General features: G+C 38.8%; 1 protein-coding gene and 1 long non-coding RNA gene across 4 annotated transcripts; both read left to right on the top strand.

Annotated features, from left to right (window-relative positions):
- On the top strand, positions 1-24758 carry LOC116175153 (titin-like). Of its 3 annotated transcripts, none has more exons than XM_031493266.1 (4): positions 1-179; positions 17095-19414; positions 20150-22328; positions 22377-24758. In XM_031493266.1, the coding sequence occupies exons 1-4, from the start codon at positions 146-148 to the stop codon at positions 24621-24623; spliced, it is 6780 nt and encodes a 2259-aa protein (XP_031349126.1). In that variant the 5' UTR covers positions 1-145; the 3' UTR covers positions 24624-24758. The 3 variants fall into 3 exon arrangements, with proteins under 3 accessions (XP_031349126.1, XP_031349128.1, XP_031349127.1); XM_031493268.1 differs by lacking the exon at positions 1-179 and adding an exon at positions 640-658; XM_031493267.1 differs by lacking the exon at positions 1-179 and adding an exon at positions 6527-6636.
- On the top strand, positions 10508-11618 carry LOC116175154. Its single transcript, XR_004146256.1, has 3 exons — positions 10508-10649; positions 10715-11021; positions 11117-11618. It is a non-coding gene; the product is annotated as an uncharacterized LOC116175154 (long non-coding RNA).
- Positions 24759-25072: the final 314 nt, after the last annotated feature.

The raw sequence follows: 25072 nt of genomic DNA, 5'->3' as shown, positions 1-25072 counted from the left end.
GAACTAAAACTGAAAATTAAGTCAGAATCGATTCACGCGTGTTGGTAAACGTTGGAAAAAGAATTAAATATCGATTCAGGGGTGTGTGATACTTTTATTTGTAATATGAAGATGGATAGTAGATTGTGTGTTAAAGCAGACAAGTATGGAAGAAATTGATCGAGTTTCGAACAACGCATGTAAGTAATTGTCTATTTTAATTTATTTTCAAAGAGATGATTAATGCGAACACTGTTGGCGAGTCAAATCTGGGAATTCTAAATTTCGGAATTGCAATTTGCATATGCAGCTATAACCAAAAATAATCTTTTTGCGTAAAGTCGAAGTTGGCAAAAGTCGCCGGGCGCATTTTAAGAAATACGTTAACTAATTATTGGGGGAGTGCGTCTTAAAAATAGACTCTATTTTCAAAATGACATACTTGGTGAGTGGAAACTCAGCTTCCGTCATCAAGTGAGATTAAAATTTAACCAATTGTTGTAGTAAAATGCTGCTATTCAATCGCAGTTTTGAATGGTTAGTCATTCATTGTTAGCTCAACCGCGAAGTGCATGTAGAATAAATGACAATGTGCCCGATGATCACGCAATTGGGTGTAATTCAAGGTGAAAATGCAGATGAACAGTGCTGGCTTGGATCAACTAATACATTTTTTATTGTAAGGGTCGAAACTTATTTGCAATAATTTAAATAATACCTACTCGTCATAATGTGGCTTAGAGATTGACCAAAATTTTCCTTCGGGGATTTTACGCACTGAAACCTCCTTTACAAATTCGGTAAATAGCCCGTTTGCTAAAGTGACAATTTTCGAAACTAATTGACGCGCGTGTATCCTAATTCTGCTCGCTATTCATACTTGCCACCAGGTGCGAACTGGTCAGTGCCACCAAACATTCTCTTCAAATCAACCAACAGCATGTACCGTTTGAGATTCTTTTTTTTTTTTTTTATTGCCTTTATTTTATAGTGGGCGGAGTGTTAGCAATTTGCTACTCTTCCCACTCAACCCACTATACAATCATAAACAGCCATGCCTTACCTGGGATTCGAACCCAGGACCATTGTAGCCAAAGTTAGAGCTTCTAACGTAAGCTCATCTGAGCTACGCAGGTCGGCATACAAAAATTTCGGCATTTGGGCTTCTTTTTTCTACTACACTTATAAGGAAAGAAATGACGGTTTTATAAAACTCTTTCCAATTTTGTAAAATTTAGTAGACGATTTCTAACCTCATAAATGTTTTTTGAAGATTTTTTTGATATTTTTAGAAAACTGAAAAGGGCCTCTCTAATAGCCGATTTTTGTCTTTTTCCATTATAAACATGAAATTTGGCGCCTTTGTGAAGAATAAAACATTTTCTATATTAGATTACTCTGACCAACTTCACGAAGACGTGGGCGTGTTATGATTTTTTTCTGCAAAAATTAGGCGGTGATTGTGCGCTTTAGGCCGTTGTAAATAATGTCGCGTTTATGTTTAAAGTGATAGTGAATAACTGAATACATATAGTGATCTAAAGAAGTAAACAAAAAGAAAATACACTAAATTAAAGAGTTATTGATCGATAAAGGTTTCTGATAGGTGGATTGAGTACTGCCTTTTTCGAGATTGATAACGATTAGGGATTGTTGGGAGTATGCTAGACATCGGTGTGCCAGCATGCGTCATCAAGTCGATAAACGATTTATCACTGGGGATAAGTAATGAAAGGGGATGCGGCGCAATCATTCTTAAAATATCATACGCCTTTTAGACTCTTCGAGAACGTTCCGTGTTTTTTTTACAAACATTCCGTTTTCAATATAAGAAAATTGTTCCAACATCGATGGGGAAGTGATCATTAATGTTCGCGCTTGTACCTACGTGATAAATTTACATGTTATAAATTTGTGTGCAAGATTGCTATACACTGTGTCGGTGTGCGCGGGTGCACCATCCTGTTGAAATCACCAGAGTTTCCATGATTTTTTTGTGCCCTACATCGTATTTGCAATAAAAAATGGATTATCTGGTGATTTCAACAGAATGGTGCATCCACGCACAACGCCCTAATCATGCAAGATTACCTATAAAAAAAAATAAAAATGAAATCGACAAATTTTGGTTTGTCTGGCATATCTTCGAAAGTAATCGGAATGTTGCGGTTTTTTTTACAGCATGATAGTAACCCTTTAATTATGCAATTTTTCTCTAATTGGTCCATCGTCGTAACATCTATCTATAGTTTCTGAGATCCCCATGATAGACAGACATTTTTATCTTGGACTGTGCACTGTGCATATTCATTTATAATTAGCTGCAAATAAATAACACCCATGGGAATTGCATTCTATTCACTCCCATCCCATTCCACGGTCTCGAGATCGGTTATTCTGTGATATACTTCTGGAACCGTGCCACAAGGGGGTACTCACGCAATGAAAATGAAAAGCTTGGATGAGATGTACACTGCTGCGGTCAATATTTCGAATGCATATGTAAGTACTAATTATCAATATCTCGTCTGCCGGCTAACGATTTGGGAATGCAGCCAATGCAGGCATACATCTAAGGGAAACGGATTACATAAAACTAGGAATAGATAATATTGATATAGTAGTAGTTGGCTGTGGTTTCCTCTTTCTAGCATGAACGCAGGGCCGTTGATAAGTTCGCATGGAAACAAAAATGAAAACTAAGTCACTATAAAACAAGCACGTAAGAACAAAAACAACAAAAACTGTTTGGAAAAACAAAACAATTCCTAAAAAGAAAACGCACAAAAATTCGAAGAGCAAGTTAAAAAACGGAAAATTGACAACTGAAGTGTAATAATTTTTATACAACTAGTTTTGAAAGTGATACTTTTTACGTCATCTCCGGTGATTGCGATAAGAGCCTTATCGCTACGTGAGGTTAAGTTTGTAAATACGTGGGTTTCGATAATAAGAAAACACAGGTGTTTAATTTACTCGACGACGCGCAGAAAATGAAGGAAGAAGGAGATGGTTTGGACAGTTTAAAAGAAAGGGAAACGGTTTTAAACAGCAGAGGAAGAGGTTAATCGGCGTGTTTATGGTGTTAGACGTGTAGTTTGTTAGTGGTAGATGCTTTTGGTGTATCCGTGTATCGCAGTCAGCGGGAGCACATTTTGTTGTTGTTTTTGTAGAAGAAAGTGGGAGAGATTTTTTTTATTACTCTGTTTAAACTGATTGTTTATGTCCAATTAAAGAAGTGAAATTTACGAAAAAAGTCGGAGTGTTCTCGTTTGAACTTTTTTGCTATTGTGAAGCGTTTCTCCAAGACTATCCAAGGTATCTGTTAAAGGGAACTTTTTTCTACCATCAAGGAGCCAACTTTACATCAGTAATTACAATGAACCTTGTGTCATTTAAATCGAGAAAAAAGAGAAGTTTCGATGCAATATCATCATTTAGTGTTTGTGTGCTTGTGTATCAGTTTATTTAGATTATTTAACATTTTAAGGTAGTTAAGGTTTCTTTAATTAATTGTTTCAATCGGTAGCTTGTTGCGTGGTATGTGTATTCTGGGCCTGAGTTTTGTCTAATAAATTTATGTTGTGTTTAAGCAAGCCCAAATTACGATCTAGATAAAAGTTGTCATATCACATTTCTTTGTTGGTACCCAGGGTTGTGTCAGTTGTTTATATAAATATTTCTAATATAATTTTTTGGAATTGTGGAGTTGGTCAAGGCTGCTGAGTTTTCTAAAATTTGCTTCACATTACGATCATCTTTTATCCCTCCTCTATCTTTCCTTCTCTAAGATCCAAATATCGGGTTCTGAATTTGGAACCCGACGTTCCTTCTGATAAATATGCCGGTGGAACGCCATCGAAATGTCAGGGGAGAGAGAGGCCTATGTGCGAATTGTCTTCGTGTAAATTGTTCCGATGCGAATTATCTGAGAGCGAATTACACGAAAGCAAATTGTTCAGGTGCCATTCTAATTACACATAAAATGGTTATGGAACATGCACCCGCCTTCCACTGTGCAACTAATAAAAAAATTCCGTTTGTTGCAACACAAACGGTAACCCAACAAAACAAAACTTCGGCTTTTAACGTTTAGGTATTGCTATGTAACTCACCCGGTACAAAATAATGAAATTGTCACCCGGAACTTCAGCACTAACATTCTCGCCCCACTATTCGGCACTGAAAATGATTTAAAAAGAACACCAAAAATAGGATTTGCAAACAAAATGTAATTTAACCTATTTTCACAAACAATTTTTAAATCACCCTCGGCTTGCCGAAAATTACATAAAACTCTAAATTTACGGGGCCGTAAACACACATGACGAGGTAAAAAATACACACACCTTAAATCTAAAATTAAATCTCAAAGACTAACTACATTAAATCTACCCAAAACAAATTTACTGTTCATGAAACACCACAGATGCCAAATGAAAAAAAAAATGTTACTTTTAACACACTTGTACGGTCTTCGAGGCATGCGGACTTTTTACCGTTGAATTCAGATACTACCTTCTTACTAGCTGGTTATGAGGATAATCTTCAGCACATTTGTTAATTTGAAAACGGTGTAGGTCGACTACAAACTGTATTGCGAGAATTTGACTGACGCAACTGGATACCGGTGTAATTCACACACTTTACCAACTTCACAAAACGTTGACGACGTACCTACACTTCAAAACCGTCACCGAGCGTCCAATCCAACAAAAAGCACTCTTCTTTTCTTCTAACACTACAAGCGTTACCGTGGACCATTTCCACTTTTTTCATAGACGCAAGTATTCATACATTAAACACCCTTGCCTTATCACGTAAACAAAATGTTATAAATTATCTTTTTATCCAAATCCATTTACGTTTAACAAACATGTCATAAAATATAAATTTTACAAATAAAGAAATTGTACACAAAGAAAGTTTTGCAATTTTATTATTTTACAATGTCGTACCTACCCATTTACAAAATAGCCAAAATTTCGCGTTTTTATTTGTTACTAGCCTAAATTCAATTTAACAAAGGCGGGGTTTCAGCCAAGGCTGCTCTACGAACCCCATCCTCTATACATATACAAATATCCAGGCTCGAACTCGAATTCGAACCAGGGACCCTTAGTACCGCAATCCAAATCCACATAAATCGAAAGGTCAAACTCCCGCCCAACGGCATCCAAAACATCCCCAAAATGCTTTGTTCAAGGCAACCAAATGGATATTTTCGATTTACCGCAACTACAGAAAGATCTCAAATCGTGCCAATTCCGAAAGTTAACGAAGACAAAGCAAACCAAAATTCATACCATGAACAAAAACCATACCTAACCGTTACAGATATTCGTGAAATGCTTATTTGCAAGGGTGATAGGGGAGTGGGGGTTATTAAAGCTCTGCAAATCCTGTGGAAAGTGCTCATTATATTTTAAAAAGAGTTTAAAAGCTGTTTCCGGACCTCTCAGGACTTCAAGATAAGGCAAGGCTGTGCCATCTAATTTACTCAATCTCTGCAGTGCAGTGCAGTGCAGTTTGTACGTGTTGGACAGAACTGATTGTGCATCATCACCAATCCAACCATAATCCACAATCACACCTTCTGCATCCCTCAACACAGTCGCGATATCTTTTCCGAGATCTTTTCCTGCTGGCGACACAGGTTTGAATTTTGTTATCGGTGTGTTGCTGTGATGCCCTGCTTTGATTGAAGTTCAAAAAATTAATTCTTGTGTCTTTAGTCACATTTTTTTTAGAAACTCACCTCGCTCCAAATGGAAGCGCTACAAGTGTTCGGAGCTTTTCTGCAACACAGTTGTCAAATAATCATATAAATAAATCGCACTAAAGTTTGTGGGAGATTTGAGAGTTTTTTCCAATGATGGTGCGTGGAATGACTGCACTTGTCAGCCTCCTATTACTAAGTACTGGATACCTACTTAATTTTGTTTCCCCTGACGTAGACAATTCTCACCACCTAGTTTGTAAAAGTAATTGGGGTAAAATTCCATATCACTGTTAATTATTTCAATAACTGGACGAGTCGTACAGGTTGCTATTCGATTCTTTTTCGTAAGGTGTTCGCATTTGTGGTGGAAGACTATGGACAGGAGCTCACGAAGATTCATCAAGGGCATCTAATCTTGTGATGGTGTCCTTCGTATACATCAAGCAGAAATGCAATGGCAATTTTTCAATACTATTTTTGTCACGACAACGGTCACCATACCAATCGTCTAAAGCTCGCATTATTGTTATTCTGTGTCACTAACCTAGACTGGATGCATTTTAACTCATTTCAGCTGTTTCCGCAGTTTGTACCAAGAACACTTAAGACTGTAGGGTTGGAAGTTACCAGGAGGGGAAGAACAATCGAAAATTAACAAAACAATAGATTTTTGTGTTAACGATCTATATTTGTCTCAAGAATTTGCGACGAGCTGCTCATGCTCAACGTATTCAGTATACATATTATAAATAGATTACATTTTCATCCATTAATTTTACGAGGAGGCTCAATAATGGTGTATTCTTCATTTTAGACTAATGCATCTCCCACAAACGTTAGTTATAGACGAGCTATAAAGTGACGGATATTTGCATTTAGTGAAGACGTGTACGGGAGTTATATAATTTAACTGAGATAATATACGCCCGGATACGGTACGATATGAGTGTTGTGTGCCATTTCCTATAAGCAAATACCCCATATTTGACTATCACTGCTTTTCATTTGTGTGTTAAACCTAGTTTTAATTTTCATCGACAGTTTGTATACACCAAGCTTAATTCAGGCCATGTGTCTATTTTTGTTTTTGCATATGACCTCCAGCCAAATACGTAAGCAGATTTCGTGTCTGCCATCCACTTTAGACAATGTTAGTTTAGTGTGCTTTTAAATTATAACTTTTCACAGTAAAAAGGCATAATCGGTAGTTTCGAAATGCTTGAAGTCGACATTTGTTTATATCCTTCAAATTTGCACCCTGTATTTCATCAGTCTAATCATCTCATTTAGAAAATTGTCTGTTTACTCACCCAATGCATTTACTCTAAAAATTCATTGCCTCATTGGTTTGGAGCTATATCAAGCTTAGATACTTTGACCCTTGGATCTATTGTGCGTGCCCCCAGTGTATTACTCCGCGAGAGGCAGTTTGTTAAACAAATCTGAGGATCCTCTCCAGCTTCAACTCGTTGATCTGCTCAGGTGAAATTATCACCCAGCTCTTGTGGTCTCTGTCCGAAGACTGCCTCACACCAGCAGATGCTGTGTTCCGCCGTGTCTTCTTCCTCGAAGAAGAGGCGACATGTGTTATCCTCAGCTACCCCGATTTTGTTCAGATGACCAGGTCTACATATGACCTTGGTTCACATCTGTTCAGTGCCTAGTAACGAGCTGGTTTTAGTCTGATCAATTTCTTGGATTTTCTTAGTCAAGGGGCAGATTGCCATAAACTTTTCCACTCTTTTCTGAGCTGGCCTCTTATCACTCCTCCAGCTAGACTTGCTGGTGCTCCACAGCAGGGTTCCGATCCAATTTGGGGATGTTTGGTGCCGGATTTAGCGAGTCGATCAGTCTCCTCGTTACCGGCGATCCCCTCATAGCTTGCCACCCAAACTAACGTAACACGATTATGCCAATTTGCTATTACTATTTTTTAATAAGGATTGGCGCTATTAATTTGTAAAAACGTAAGAAAAGATAGACATTTGGTTAAATGGGGGCAAAGTTGAGAATTTCCGTGCTGAAGAACAATCTGAAAAGAAATTTAAAATATCATCAATAGGTTTGAAAATATCGCAAAAAAAACGAAACTTTCTGATTTTCGTTTTTAATTTTTTCTTGATCAATTAATAGACATTTCTTATTAACACATTATTCAGACACTTTTTAATGGAGATTTCGAATATGGCATCCCGTTTTTAATAACTTTTAAGATGACGGAGAAACAAGTGCCAACTTTAGTTTTTCTTTTTACAACGATATATCACACATGGTGGTGCAGTATCACACTTTTCCTAAAAATACAATTTTTAATTTTTTGGGAAGGGCGATTTGGAAAAACAAAACGTTCTTTTATTGTGATCAAAAGTTTGACAATTCGATCCACCTGTCTGGTTGCAACGTTGGCAGGGAACTAGTTGTTGAGAAAATTTGATTGTCATCTGAATAGAATTGAACCTTCATTTTGCAAGAAAAGTATAATTCATATTAGAAAAAATACATAAGAATACATAATATTTTCGCAAAACTAGCACAAACGTAAATGACACTACTTCAAATAAGTCAACCTTTTGTTCACAACAAAAGAACGTTTTGTTTTTGCAAAGCACTCTTCACAGAAAATGAAAATTGTATTTTTTAGGAAAAATATGTTAGTGAACCACCCTGTGCGATATATCGTTGTAAAGAGAAAAAAAGACTTAATCTCAGAATGTCAAAATAAAAAACGGCGACCATTAGAAAAACTAAAGTTGCTACATGTTTTTCCGTCATTTTAAAAGTTATTAAAAACAAGATGCCTAATTCGAAATCTCCTTAATTCAGAAATGTCTAGTACGATTAGTTTACCATGAAAAAATTAAAAACGAAAATCAGAATTTTCGTTTTTTTTGTGTATTTTCAAAACTATTGAAGATATTTTGAATTTCTTTTCAGATTATTATTCAGCACGAATTCGCAACCCTGCCCTCATGTAACCCAATCTCTATCTCTTAAGATAAGCGAGATCCCTATAGTGGCACTCGAAAAATGGACACCGTGTATACTACCCAGGACAAAGTTTGTCAGAAAAAAGAAAATATTTTAACAATATTTAAAAAATATCTAGTGAGGTTTACATTTTTGAAATCAGAAAAAAATGCTCATCAAATGATACAAAAAGTAAAAATGACTTCCATAAGAAAAAAACATGTCATTTATTTTGAAATATCTTTTTAAATAATTTCGATAAAAAATAGAAACTTTGTTGCAAAATTTGTTTTTTTTTTCAGGATAGCTCTGAAAGTAGTCGGAATTTGTTCAATTTCAAAACGGCATTTTGTTAAGCATCAAAATACGCAACTTTGCCAAATTTAAATTACCTACCTATCTCTTACAGTTTCCGAGATACCCATGGTGGCCCTCGAATTTGAATTCAATTCATTTTTAATTTACCCACGGCCAGGTCAGTATCTAATAAAAATGTTTTTTCACTACTAGCGTCTGATGACATGATTATTAACCTTTTTTCCACTTGTAAAGTAGGCTTTCTCGGCATTTGTTCCAAGTGGTTAATAATTTTTTATTATTAACTAGTAGTCAATAATGAGAACTGTCACGCTGTCACTTTTAGAAAACACAACCCGAAATTTCGCTCAATGAACGTTTAGACAAGTTCTCTAAAACGAATAATTGCCACCATTCGCAATTTCCAGAGAAATTACATACCTAAAATTATCACATTTTGAAAAAATTCGAACGAAATTACTCTTTGAAAAATCTCAATGACAGAACAAAATACGGCCTGTTTGACTTGTACTTCCACGTACTTGATTGACATGTTAAATTAAGAAACAAACAATTCTGTCCAACCGTTAACTCTCTTATCAATATAATATGTTAATTTAGAGGATTTCAAGTGCTAGTAGTGAAAAAAATAGTATATATACCACGGTAGAGAAGTCTATTATTGCCTTTGCACCTTACACCCCTCGGCGCAAGCGCCTCGAGATGTAATCTTGGTGCTCAGGCAATAATAGTGGACTTCTCTACCTTGATATATAATGTACTATTTCAAACCACTTGCCTTTTGGAAGTTGAGCCCTTTATCTCCTCTTAAAACCTGAATTCAAGATCTGATGGTTTAATTGAACTCTGATAAATACTCATGTGAACTTAGTTGATTTGAGTATATTGGTGTGACCCGTGACATTCGGGCCTCAAAAAATAAATACAATGCCCCACGTTGGACGAGCAGACGCAATTGCCGTGTGCAATGACCCGGCCAAAAAGAACTATATAGGTACAACACACCTTAAACCTAACGAATCCAGGCACAATAAAAAATTTCAAATTCGACTTCAAAATTTCAAATTTTAATGCAAATAATGACCACAATCAATTCCTACAATTCCAAAAGGGCTACTTAGCAAAATGTTGACAACACTTGATATGAACTTTGGGTACGAATCAACAAAATTAATTATAATTAAACATCAGAAATCTATCTGGATCGTTAAAGGGTTCCAATAAACACACGATTGACATGATTTTACACAAACAATAGTATTTTGTTTACCAAGGACGAGAAGTGAAATGTCGCTGACAATTCGGAAGTTTCCTATGTTGAATAAAATTTGAAAAACCAAATATTTGAATCGGCAAAGCGGCCACCTGTTGCGGATAGTTTTTATAAATGTTTATGGATTTTTATAAACGGGTCCATCATTCTAAATAGTTATACAGAGCTTTCATTTCTAAGCGAACCACCTACTGTAATTTATAATTTTTGGCATGAGAACGTCAATTGTTCTGTCGTCAGATGTTTTGAAGAAACAACTAACAAACAAAAAATGTGCCAATCATTTATAACCAGGCGTGACGTGCAGTGGTAATTCATTTAATTATCCAAATCAAACCGGTTTCAATTTCGCAAAAGTAATACTCGAGATCGCGATTATGCACAGGAATAGTAAGACAATGTTTCGTTCTGTTGATATTAACTTTGCCTAATTTACTCACTAAGGTTTGTTACAGGTAAATGCATAAATGCACCGATTAATTGTCTTCAAATTCCCTGCTGTATGCCGTTCTATACACAATTGTAGTTATCGCACAATGTTGTCACTCAGCTTTGAAGAACTTGTTTTCAACCAGTAGTTACGGTTAGCGTGTTTTTATTTGAAAATCCTTCTCAGACTCGAAAATGTTCCTTTGCTTAAATTGTACTACTCGTAAATAAACGGTTTTGCTTCGAATCAGGCTGCTTAAAACACGATTAAAAGTCTCCCGTTAACGTTAACCAAAAAGTTGAAGGAACTGCTAATATCCTTCTGACCTTATGGTAAGCATTTAGAACTGGCGCAGTATCACCTACTCCATTACTAATTGTTAGGTAAATATTTATCAAATGCTTTTAACCAAAATAATTATTTAAAGGATCAGAAAAATAGAATTAAAAAAGTGCACAGAAGGTTATACAGATTCGGTGTACTATTTGTCAAAGGGAATGAAATAAATGCCTTGCTAGGTTATGATGACCTATTTACTATGATGGCCTCCATATAAATTATCAAGATCAATTTGGAGATCTAAGAAAAATTACTGGTGGTCTCGGTGTAATGATCCTTTTACGATGCAGCCTATATTTAAATTAAGGTTAGCAAAAATCCTTGGAAGAGCAAGTCGTTGCTGTTTAAAAACAAACACTTTGTACTTGTAAAAGATCTCACATTAAAATAGTACATTGCTTGGTCTTGTGCCAAGTACCAACTGTTAAATCGCAGTCGAGTAATATAAAACAACCAATGTTTTCCATATTCAAGCCGTGAATTTATGCTAAATTAGCTATTAAAGTGTAATAAAAACCAACGTCAAATGTAAATTGTAATTTTTACGGAACGCTTTTTTGTATACACAAATAAATGTGTGGGTGTTAGTAAAAAATTAAATTGTTTTGACAAACATAAAAATAATACGACCTAAATTCGAAATTATCCACTTTCCACATAAATCCACTCTGCCACTTTTTCGACTGATTTATATACCTACCACGCATTTTCAAGTGAAAATCTTCTTCAAACAAAAAAGTGGGCAGTCGATCCACTTTTTGTCTTAAATTAGAACTAAACAGTAAACAGTATGATTTCCTTGTAATTGTAAGGTAGCGTCGTTCTTAATACCAATCACGAACTTATAAATTAAGATGGACTGCTGATCAAAAAAAAAGTTGCATAGAGGCAGAAATGGCCCTAGCATGGGCGCGGCCATGATGTGCACGTTTTAGTTATTTTCTAGGGGAATTTTCCTAGTGCTCTAGTTTTGAGACTATTGCAGCCTTGGAAAATGGCATGTGTCACAGTAATTTATTTAGGAAACGAGTGGTTAATGCGTGTTTATTAGTTGATTTGAATTTCGCGCCAAGTGAGTGCACATCATGGCGGCCCCCATGTAGGTGTCATTTGTCAATTCAGCATTAGCAGTCCATCTTAATTTATAAGTTCGTGTTACCAATGCTGTTTTCATTTTTTAACGAAACAAAGGAATCCGATAACAAACTTGTGATGGCCATTTTAGTTTTTGATTTATATAGCCTTTTGACCACCCCTCGTATTTCGGATACGCTTAAAGTTATTGAAAAAGTAAAAGTGATAGCTGATCTTGATTTTAGCGTCGACTTTTAAACGAGACGGTTATGCTTTCTCCCAATCGTACGATCGCTCGGACGCTCGCTCGCTCGATGGCTTCATATAGGTACATCGAGTTGCAAGTGGATTCTTTATCATATTTGTAGATCGAATGATTTTTGTGATCCCACGCGTCTTGTATTGACACTGTTGTACCTACCGCACTTTTCTGAAGCACGTTTTTTTTCCAATTCTGCCAGAAATCATTTCCATGACGTATACTTTAGGCAGTCCATCTTCTTTGATCCCTGTATGTCCTTTCATTGCCTTTACCCGATCTTCTTGGGTCTCAGTCCGTCTCCACCACACCAAGGCCGCATACGCTAGATCCAAAAGACCCTGACGAACTTATTTTTTATTTTGTCCAAATGTGTTTACATGCCAACGTCTTGTCTAAGGTATTAATTGATCTCGTTCGTATTAGAGATGGGCGTTCTACAGAGGAAACTTTTGCATTGTTTCTCTGTTCCTTGTTGGATTAAGAAAAAGTCCTCATTTGTACCAATTTGAAGGCCCCTTCCATTCTGTCGTTACCCCAATGCTATGCCTATTTCGTGATCACATGTCCATGCTAACTCTGATTATTATCTAAAATTCATCTTTACCACACTGGTACATTCTCCTGTCCAAAATATACACATACAACCTCTGAATGCTGAACCAAATTTTAATCCAACCAAAGGAATGACTTCACTGAAATTAAATGCAAAATTCCAATCAATGAAGCCAAATAACCAAAATCCTTTGTTTGAATGAGATTTTTTATTCATAAATGTCATACATGCAAATAATTCTGATGGGTCGATTCCTTTAGGAATGCCAAAATTACCTCAAAACAAAATTAATAAGCAAATTCCTAAGGATAATCGACCATTACTTTATACAAATCACAAATTTAAAATAACTTACAGTCTGTTATTGACGAGGGTACTATTTTCTTCTGGTATCAAATGATACCATCTCTTTTTGGAAAATGCCGCTCGCTTTAGAAATATGGAAACAGATCGCTTCTGTATTGTACAGTTGACTCCGTGATGAATGCAAAATCTTTTTCAAAATGGACAATGGCACAAATGAGAACAAATTGAACTGAACTCAATGGATGCAGAAAGCAAAGCAAGAGTGAAATGCTTTCCAGCAGTGCCTCTATATACACCAACGGTACTGGTCGTTTTAAAATTTGAAATCAGACATATCACCTTCTAGCATACGTTTTCGGTCGTACGTAGCGTATTTGGTTTGTAGGAGACGAAGATAAAGGGTTTCTATTGTATGTCAATGAGATGCTGAACTACTTCTCTTATTGCGAAATCGGATGAGCCTGTGGTTATAGCTAATCATCGTAGCGTCCGTTATTTGCGCTTCGCGAATGAAGAAAACAAAAAGAAAGATAGGTTGTGGTGCCTTTAGACCTAATACAAACGGAATAATAGCTTGCTGAAAGTTGGTTCTTATTCGTCAAAGGGGTAGATTGAAAGCTTGAACGTGAAATAACCAAAAAAAACAACGCATTAAAAAAAAATCATAGAACCTTTTTTGATGTACTTGAAAAAACCTCCATCTTTGTTTTTTCTAACATTAAAACTAAGCGAGGTAGTAGGACATGACCGTTTAAAGTTTGCATAGTGCGCTCGCAGAAGGGGTTGAGAGGAGTAGGAAACAAATGCAGCGTTGGCTAGCTGAAAGTGTCTACTATTTCAGTACGGAAACTCGTTTTGGTCGCTGTGGTAGCAGTATTTTTTCTATAGAGGTTAAAAAATAAAGTGTTTTCGTGCCGATTACAATGTGTGACGAAAAACACGAACAACCGCATCAATATCAAATTTCCTGTTTCCAAAGATCAAATCTGCCTTAAGAGGAACCCGGTTCGAGGCGATGCAAGAGGTGAAGCGAAAATCGGCAGAACTCGCCTAAACGCTCTTACAAAAGAAGACTTCCAGCATTCCTTTGAGCAGTGGAAAAAACGAATGGAACAGTGTGTAGCAAGGGGAGTTGAGTATATTGAAGGGGAGCATTCGATCATAGAATAATTTTTTTTATCCTATACAAGGAGAAACTTACATTTTCTCGCCTCTGTGAGGACGCGAAAGAAGACAATTGCACGCATGGAGCGCGAAAATTCAATTTTGTCGGCTAGGCGAGAAAAATAATTAAATTTACCCTATGTTCACTTTATTTTACTGAATTCAAGAATTTATTTAATTACCGCGAACCTATACCTATCAATGTTTCGTGAATTTGAATACTTTCCCAATATCACGTGATCAATTCAAACGTTTCAAGTCATAAATCTCCCATTTACTTTCAATAACGAGCATCTGTGTCAATACATTTAACACCAAGACGTACTTTGCACTGTAAGTAGAACACCGCTTATCCGCAATAAGTAGCATTTTAACATACGAGACTACCCCGAAGTTAAAATGTGTCCAGTGTGACTGTAAGGAATGACTAAATCTATTTATAAAACACATTTTTAAAAAATACAAGATCATCAAGGATTTAAAGTGTGCCCATTGCGCGTTCGTCACCAAGCATAAATCCAGTCTTAAAAGCATCTAACATTTGACAAGACATGGATCCTGCCAAGGATTTAAAATGTAACCGGTGTGATTTTGTCCCTGAAAACACACATTCAATTTTAAAACACATTTGTTAATACACAAGACCAGTAATAATTTCAAATGCGCCTGGTATTAATTACAACCCCTTAAATCTCGTTATTTTCTAAGGAAATGCCGGAAATGTCAACTCAGTTCGCACATGATCGGTATTCTCCATTTGCACCTCTGCTCTGTTGCACCGTGACTCCCTTCGGTGACTCCGCACTGTGCAATCGCCAGCGCGCAAGAATTTGAATTTGCGTTGAACTGTATTATAAGGAAAAGGGGTAGATCTACGAGTAAAAAATATACTCGTGGGCCCACTTAGATTGCACCGTTTCGTAAAATTTTTTTCACGTAGTCAGCAGGAAACGTGGAAATAAACAAAACAAACGCGTGCTAATGTTAAAGCAAATCCAAATTCAAGCGCTTGCGGTCGGACGTTGTTGAGGGATTAATTTTAAATGTAAGTGTATAGGATAAAAAATATTGTGTGCACCACGGCACGAAAGTTGTTTTCCGGGTCTCAGGAAGTGGCCAGCCTCGTCTTCGCCTCGCCTGGCCATATCTTCCTTCGTGCCGGAAAACAACCACTTTCCCGCCTTGGTACACAAAGTACTATTAAAATACAACCCTTTTTCAAAAGCAGCCTGACCTCGTATGTCCGCAAATATATAGTAACCTGTTCACGCCCTTTCAGCTCAAACACTTTCTGTTAAAAAAAACCTACATCTTATAAATATCCTGTTAGGTGTAAAACTACGCCACATATCGGAAAAATTAGCACTAACTAACAAAAACTAATTTTCTCTATCAAATCTAATTTCAATGGGTCTAAGTGGTAAAATTCATGTAATACAAACGGCTTCGATTTACCCATAGATTGATATTTTTAAGAATGCACAAATTCAAATTTCCCTTGAGAAAGCATGTTAACCTCAATAAAACATAGTTTACAACAAATAGGCCTGAGGCGACCCTCCTCGCAGCGACAGTAGATATTTCGGAAATTAATAATCCAATGATTTTACTATGATAAAAAAATAGTAACCTTCGTCCTGGATATCTCAGAACGAATCTTGCATTCCTTGTCTCACGTTTGTAACTGCTCTAAAACCCCTACAGTTCCAAAGTGATATATAAATGATATACAAAAAGTTTGTTTAAAACGCTTGAAAATGAGTAGATAATTGAAGGGTTTCTTACCCCAGCGATTTTTTTAAAGAAACCCAGTTATAATTTAACTTCCAATTCGTTATAAAACCTTCGTCTTCATGCCTACTTTATGTCAGGAAATTTTAGTTTCCATAACAGTGGCAGAAACACTTTTTCCGACTACTTTTCCTCATTTCACTTTACCAGACTCCGGACATATTAATATTAATAAAAAGTTCTACTTATATGAAAATTGAAATTTTATATTAAAAAGGACGATTTCGAGGAAAATGTAATACAAACCTCGTCAGTAAAATGACACTATTTGACTTGGAAATTAATATTTCCTCGCCAGTAATGTGTCATTCTCCCGACTTTCATATAAATTATTATTATTAGTTATGAAGGAGCCGAGCGACTAATTCCGCATTTCACGCTATGGGAACGTAATGGAAATAACTTATTATATCGTTCATTTTCAATTTCCTCCCTTCCCCATCCTCAGTTTTGTTGTTTAAAGGACCTTGTATAGAATTTATTCTCACGTGCGGGTGCGACGAGAAATACTGTGAAATAGGATTGCTATTTTAATCCCCTTACTTACGCTAATGTGGGTTTACTTCCGCACAGAATAAGGTAACCTTTTCTTAATCCTAAAAATATTTCGAGAGCTAAAGTACCTAGAGCACGATACGATGGCGTAAAAATGCTTGTGCAAATAAATTAAACAAAGTATAGATCCAGCGCTCCATAGTCCGCAATGCTGGTTTATTAATTATTGTCCTGCGAGACGTTAAGGAAGTTTAAATTTAAAAATGATCTCGTTTAAAACGTTGAAATGTAAAACCATAAAAGTCTATAGTAAATTGCGTACACTCAACACAGGATATGCAATTTTAAAAGACAAACACATAAAAATAGGTAGTTCCGTTTTCGCTTACCTACAAAATACTAATTCGAATTTAATTTTCAGCACCAGACATTCCGAAAGTACCTATAAAGACATACCATTGGGAGGACGTGCGACGGTCCAGAAGAAGAGGAGCTTATCCTTGGACACATCTTACCAAGCCACCGTTTGACGAAGAGGTCGACCCCGACGAATACACAATGGATGCATTTAGACGAAGCCGTAGTACGTCAACTTTGGGCAAATCCGAAACGCAAGAGGTCACCGATGTCGAAATGATCCAGAAAAGTGAGCACGAACTTCACACCGACGACGAACATCTGGAGGACAAAGAAAATATGAGCGACACTAATCTTCAAAAGGCCAGCGTAAGCACGGACAGGGACACCCTAGACGTTCCAGTGAGTGCTGTGAATGGAAATAGAGCGAGATCGGAGGAGCCGTACAAAAAACGAAGGTTATCAGTGGACAGCAGTTACAGTCGCATTAGTTTACCAAAGTTGCGAATTATGGATAGGCTCAAAACGGCGAAGAGTAGGCTGAAAGTTCCCAAATTTTCGAAACGGGCAAGGTCAGAGGAATCGGCACTTCAAGAGACAAAGAAACAGAAAACGGTCACAGCTGGTGCGCCTAAGAAGGAGAAAATGCAAACAATAAAAGATGAATCACCGGTCTACATACACATACCTCTGAAACCGCCACCTGGGGAAACGGACGAGTATTCCAAGTATGAATGTGAAAGTCTCAAGCAGTCTCCTATGGGAAGTTTAATTAATGTAAGTAGTCCTGATGAAAAGAAAAGGAAAACGTCACTATTAGATTTGCTTACACAAATTAAATTGGTCCACGACCAACATGTCGCCCGTAGGGCGTCGCAAACCAGCGTGGAGTTAACGAAAACAATCAAAATGAAATTGGATAGTGACAGCGATGTGTTTATAGAGGAGGTAACAGAAGAGATCCTAATAGAAGGGCAAGGAGAATCTGTTCCACCTACGGTAGAAATCGAGGAAAGTGTCAGTACGGCTCGTAGCGAATTCGAAGACTCTATGCGAAGTGACAAAGTAACCATCGAAGAGGTTGCGGAGGATGAGAAAAAATCAGTTCCAGATGTAGCCGAAGATAGTTCAGTCGATGATAATATTAGCCAGTGCCTAGACAAAGATGACAAAGGCGAAGTAGGACCAAGCACTATTAAAGTTCAGGAGAAACAAACCTTAAGTGATCACACGCCCGATCCGGAAAGATTACGCAAACTAGAGGCGACGTTATCAAAGTGGAAAAAAGCAGTACCCACACAGGGTCATCTCGAACTACCTCCCAAAGAAACCCTTCCGGTAAGAGCTCGCTCCGAGGAACCTAAAAGGAAACGTAGACCCTCAATCGATAGTAGCCACAGCCGGAAAAGTCTATCAAAGCTCGCATTTATGAAGAAACTCAAGCAAGCCAAGGAAAAGATCAGGCTGCCCAACTTTCCGTCCTTTTCCAAATTCGATAGAAAGTCCAAACCACGCCAAGAGAAAGCCGAGGTCGTCCAAAAACCAGAAGAAAAATCGAAGAGGTCGCAAACCGCTGGGCCGGAGAAACCAGTTTACATTCACATACCCTTGAAGCTGCCGCCGGGTGAGTCGGACGAGTTTTCCCACCTGGAAAGCGAAGCGGTTGAGGAAACCCGCCCGATTGAAAAGACAGACCAAGAGGTTGTTGAAGAGGCTGAAACTCCTGAGCCTGATACGCCCGATGATAATATTCAATTGATTATTTTAACTCCGCCGTCGGATGATGAAATTTTAGACAGCGCTGGACCGGAGACTCCTTGCGAGACTGACCAGAAGTTTTTCGGAAGTTTGAAGATTGAAGATTTGAAAACTTTGGCGAAGCATGCTGTGGACACTGTGTACCCCGACGTAAAGCCGTTGGAAACTGTGAGCGAAGTGGAAGACAACCCAGAAGAAGATCCCGAATTGGAAGAGCAAAAAGGTGTTTTGCAGTTGAAACATCAAATACTTGTAGACGAAGAGGATGGGTTAAAACTAAGCGAGGTGGCAATTGCAATGATTAATGAGGAATTGGAGAAGGAATACCATCAACAAGCGTTAGGACTAAAGTCTATAATTAAAACGGAAACCTCCCCCGTGTTGAAAAAGAAGGTGTCTTTCAAGCGTAAGTCGAAAACTGAAAGTGGAGAGCCGATATATGAAGACGTAAAGTTGAATACTCCCGATATTAAGGCACCCGAAGCGAGTGTGGTCGGACATAGTGTGGTTATTCCCTTAGAATCTTTCCAATCGATGTCAGTGGACGAGGAGAAGTCGTATTTGGATAAACAAATAATGAAGACGACCTCTTTGGAAGACGACTACAATAAATGGTCCAAATCAAAGTAAGTACCCACAATTCTTGTTTTACCAAAATGAAAGCACCTGTATGCAATTTGGCAGCGTGACAAATTCTAGATCATTTAGGGACCGTAGCCAACATCTTTAGCTAGCGTTATAAAAATAACTAAGCAGCAACGTTGTCGTAGTCATATCGGTGGTTGTCGTTTTGCATGTCTAACAATAGCATAACGGTATGGCTGTCGCCTAGTAAACGGTGAAAACTCGGGTAGGGTGTGTGAAAGAATAAGCAAAATGTAGGTAGTGTAAAGTTTAGAGGATGTGCTTTCCATTTATCATTAGTGGACGCGCGAAATGAAAAATGGAAGTTGCATCCCCGCAAGTTAAACTCCATTCTAAAGCAAAACGTCAACACCGCAATCAGTCATTTGAGAGAAAAAATAAGCGGTCATTATCTGAGGGCGAAGAGCACCCTTCGCAACAGCACAATGTCTCGCGAACGTCATCAGCTGCGTCGTCCATTATGTCCTTGGACGTTAGGTGTGCATGTCAGTTTTACAAATGTGACTCCTTGCTTCCAGAACGACAAAGCCACGTAGGATCGCGTCCAGTTAGTCGGACAAGTAATCTGGTTGTGGATTCTCGGTACGTGTACACAAACGTTACGCTCTAAAAATCTTCAGCTTACCCGGACGAACTCTATTTATAGAAACCTTGGCAACCGCAATATCAGTTCAACACACTTATAAAATCCATGACTAACTCTCCTTTTGTTTCAGCGACCATGAGTATGAGCCGGTTAACCCACCCCCTGAAGTGGTATCAATACAAGGGCCGCCAGTTATTCATGATGGCAGACGGTCACTTGAACGAAAAGTTTCCCCATCACCCGATGGCCACCACCATGATGACGGGAAAACCCTCAGCGTTCACGAGTTGGAGAAAAACTTCGAGGATCGTTACTTCCCAAACAAACCGGCAAAAACCGAGGGCCACGACGATAGTTTTGCACACGCACCTGATATGGTCTCAAAAACGGACAGCCTAAAGCACAGCTCAAAAGCAAGCACCAGTTCAAAGGCAAGTTCAAGAAGTAAGAGAAGGAACGACTCATTAACCCGAAGTTTCAACGACACCATTCGCACTCAGGCTGTTAAAATTAAAACAAAGATCCAAGGCATTAAAAGACCAAAAATCACTTTACCGTCTCCGCCAAAACTACCAACTGCGAAATTCAAAAAGCCGAACTTCAAGAAACCAAACATTAAACTTCCCAAGCTACCGGACCGGCCTTCAATCAACTTGCCATCGTTTAACTTCACGCGTAAAGATTCTAAAGATTCATGGCGAGCCCGACAATTTTCGACGGAGTCGAACGTAGGCGACTCCAAGAAAAAATTTTTCGACTTTAGGACGTATCCTAGAATGTTTGATAAATCGAAAGGAAGAGACAAGGATGTTTCGTTCGAAAACAACGAGCCGTCATCCACTCAGCCGGACTTCGCGACGGTACCAAGAGTAGGTAAGGTTAAATCTGGATCGAAGTGGGGGGACGTAAAGAAGGAAACTTCAAAAGCTCCAAATGTAATCCGAATTCCATTGCACTCTGAAGATTCCATGGACGATCCTTCAAATGCTTTATTCGATCCTAACGCTAACGAAGAGGAGAATGTGCAAAATCATGAAGCGGATGTTCCTCCTCGGGAATACGACAAGGAGCACAGAGATGTTGAGTTTATCCAGGATCAACCAGAAGAGGATGACTATATACCGGAAAATCGCGAAGAGGACACGTTTGGTAAAGAGCTACTAAAAAGATGGGAGCACGGTGAGTTTCACGAAGGGCCTCAAGCTGGACGATACATTGAAGATATTCATAATGTCGATTATACACCTCCCCCCGAACAGGAAGAGCAAACACCACAAGAAGGTAGTATGGATATAACTCCCTCGAAAGAGCACTCCTCGGGAAGTTTGAGCGAACATCGCCAAGGAGTGTTAGAAGAAATCGATTCAGACGAATTCTTCTTGCGAAAAAAGGGTATATCGCAAGAAGATATTGAAGTTGGAAAGTACTTAAGCTCCGAAATACGGGAAGCGTTTAGAAAACCAATTCTGCCACAGTCCAACAGTGAAGATCGGGAGTACGATATGGAGCTTTCCGATCAGTCAGAGCCCGTACGAGAGCCTCCAAGACGTAAGCCCTTAAGAAAACCCAAACGAAAGAAAACTCCCCACGTTTCAAGCGAACAACTGAGCTTCGAACTTGAATCGTACACTACCGAACCGGAGGAGTATCCTAAGGACTTTGAGGTCGAACTTGAAATATCACCACCGGTTAGACCGAATCGGCGAAAGAACAAGAAATTGGATAATGATGATGTCGTTCCATTTCAAGAAACGATTCCCATCGTAGAACACGGCACATTCATTCACCCCGATTATATAATTGCGATAGATCATTCCGATGTTCTTCGCCACAATATTCTGGGTAGTGACATGCAATACTTTTACGAGCACGATTTTCCGCACATGTACGAGAATGAGTGCATGAAGGATTTTGAACAGCCGAAAATTAAGGTCTACGATCCCTACGACGCGTATGAAAATTTCCAAGGCTCTCCCGAACGAGACGACCGCCCTCCAGTACCTCCCACGCGTAGGCAAAGAAGTTCAAGGAGTTTAAGTCCGTCTGACCGCGGTTCAATAACAGGTGAAGCTCCATTCGAATGCGTCAGTCTGGATCGTTCTCCCATACCTCCTACTCGCCGGCAAAGAAGCCTAAGGAGCTTAACGCCCTCTGATCAAGAAGACGAAGAAAAACGCTTTTCTTTAGACGGGGTAGAATTAAACCACTTCCCTGTAACTCCACCCCGCCGGCGTAGAAATTACAGAAGCGCAAGTCAATCCGACCAAGGTTCAATAGGGCACGAAGAACAACGTGTTCCTGTAGAAAATGTAAGTATATGCAAGTGATGAAACACCTTACAAAAATGGCGTTTTCAGATTCAAGATTACAGAGCAGACCACGAGTACATAATCCCCACACCAGAGCCACCTGAGCGACCAAGAAGAACTCGTTCCTGCACTCGATCGATATCAGCATCACAATTAGAAGACGACCGAACATCTCGAGGTGCTGACTCTTTGGTTTCTGACGCTCCAGTGGAAGTGACTGAAGTCGCTTGCATAAAAGACGTAAGAGACACGAGCGGTTATGCTGTTATCGATAAGTCCAAAGCAAGAGACCCCCCTCTACCACCTACCCGAGTACCGAAAACACCACCGCGGCCAAGAAGAGCCAACAAGCATAAGTCAAAGGAAGATAAATTTGCAACGGTACCCCGATCGACAGGTGAAACAACGCCAGTGAGACCATTACGAAATTATAGCACTCTAAGAGGACCAACACCTACCTTTACTGAAGATAAGGAGAATTTAAACGTAGTTCATCTCCAATCTGGTGAAGTGGTTCAAAAAATGAGAGACCGGCCTCTGCCAGCACCACCACGCCCGCCCCGGAAGTCCCGGTCGGCTTTACGCGACATATCCCATGAACGAAACTTGCCAACGGAATCTCAAGAAGACCTTCACAAATTTACTGCAGAAGAAACTGACGATCTTCAGCAACTGGAAGACCAAATTTTACCTTACGACCACGAAGAAACTATAACCCATGGCTCTCTAGTTTTACAAACGTTAACCGACCCGGACGCTGTCTCACATTCCACTCTTCGCACCGACGGAGATTCTACGGTTCATGTCATTGAAATTACCAGGGAACCGCTTGACGAACCCACAGCTGATGAAGAGTTCTCTGAGATACCTGAAGATTTTAAAAAATTGAAAAACCCACCGGAAGCACTTTTGTCGAGTGTTGAACCACCATATGAAGATTCTGAAGTCCCTGCAGAGTTTCACGATTTGAAGAACCCTGATATCCCAGAAGCTGTGGTAACATCGGGTATACCTGACGAACTCTCCAAAGTAAGAGATCCGCAGCCCCAAGTGGTTGAACCCGTGAGTTTAATTCAAGATGGTCAGGAGGTAAGTATCCTAAGGGCGCAAAAACTGCAAGTCGCCGATTTAGACGTTGATAAATTGCACGTCAACGAGCTACAGGCGAGTAAAATCATCGTGTCTGAGCTAGAGGGTGTAAGTTTGCAAGTCTCAGAGATCAACTCTAAAGGTGGCAACTTAATAGTGAGCGGTATTGATCTACCCCCAAATTTGATCCAAGAAATGCTCCAAAAGCTGCAAATGGCGGCAGAAGAGCGCATGGCTTCAACTGCAGTTCAAGCGGTAAGTAGTGAGCTAAAATCCGAAGAAGAGGGCGATTTTGTCGAAAAAAAAACTTCGATTGATGATCCTTTGGAAACAGAATTATTTGATACAGCTCCTCCGGTGCCTCCTCGACACGACTCAAAAACTGACCTCTTAGATACCGCTGAAGAAAAAAATGATATATCTGAAGAATTGCTTGAACCTCCAACTCGTCCCCCCAGAAGATCATCTCAAGTGGAAAAGGTGTCCGAGTTTATGAACGAAGATGAGCCTTCTTTAGACAATCAACAAAACATAATGGACTTGGAGGAGTGTTTAATTCAAGAACTAATTGATGAAGCTATTGCTACTGTTAGTGACACTATTGTTGAAGACGGGGCAGTAAATTTAGAAGTGGGTGGTGAGAGAATTGAGGAACATGGTGAACAACCAGTAGACGTGGAGCAGATTGCGAAAGAAGAGCACGACAGGATTTCGAAGTCTGATGAAGAACCTCCTCCAAGACCTCCCGACCCGGTTCAGTCTGAACTTACCTACATACCTTCGCAACCTCCCCCAAGTTTTTACGCATTGCGATCTCCACACTTCAAAGAGTTTATCGATGAAGACATTCCTTTGCCGCCTCGGCGGAAACGTCACCACAAACCTCCGCCGCCGCCGGTGACCGCCTCAAGTTCAGAAGATGCAGTGCCAGTGAGTAGACGGCACCATCGTTCTCCCGAACCGTCTATACCGCAACTTACCGGACAGTTAGTGAGATTGTGCGCGCTGGAAGGCGACCGCTCTATTAGGAGACTGATTACTCATATTACCAATAATGTAGTGAATAACGTGGATGGTAAACAAGACTTGCATGTTGTTATTTTGCTGTTGTTAATTTTTATTGCCGGATTAATTTTATTGAGCGAACCGAAAGTTACGATATATCAAAGTCATTGGGATTTTTTCAATCCACCTACCGATTTGTGACGTCATAATCGTATGTACTTTTATTTATGTATTAGTTTTCTTTTTGTTATGTTCTGCTGTTTTCATATTAACAATTTGTTAATTTCAAACTATAACTTTTACAAAATACAGTTTTAGGAAAATGTCTTAAAAACCCTTCTTTTAGATTGAGTGCCACATTTTTGCTCGCTTTACAATGCTTAGGTAGGTACATCTTTTATCTAATGGCAATATGTTTCCCCCCACGCAATGTTGATATTAAACTCCAAGAATTGTTCGAAAATTAGGAAACAACATTACAGGGGCGGATAAGAGAGTTTCAGGTAAGTAGAGCGCGTTGAAAGGAAACCGTTATTTTGAAATGACAAAACATGGTTTTTTAAAATATTGCGTGTAAAACGAATATTTTGTGGACTGTATGCATGTAATTTCTTGCTATGGTTTTAAGAGAGATGTTGAAAGAATATCGA

This window comes from Photinus pyralis, unplaced genomic scaffold (genome assembly GCF_008802855.1).
Source record: "Photinus pyralis isolate 1611_PpyrPB1 unplaced genomic scaffold, Ppyr1.3 Ppyr1.4_LG6, whole genome shotgun sequence".
NCBI lineage: Eukaryota > Metazoa > Arthropoda > Insecta > Coleoptera > Lampyridae > Photinus > Photinus pyralis.
This window is presented reverse-complemented; position numbering and strand designations above follow the sequence as displayed.

Excerpts from the sequence above, each read along its gene's own strand:
- LOC116175153 (XM_031493266.1), top strand. The coding sequence starts at position 146 with ATGGAAGAAATTGATCGAGTTTCGAACAACGCAT. Across the intron at positions 180-17,094 it reads TCGAGTTTCGAACAACGCAT|CACCAGACATTCCGAAAGTA; the intron begins GTAAGTAATTGT and ends TTTAATTTTCAG. Across the intron at positions 19,415-20,149 it reads AATAAATGGTCCAAATCAAA|CGACCATGAGTATGAGCCGG; the intron begins GTAAGTACCCAC and ends CTTTTGTTTCAG.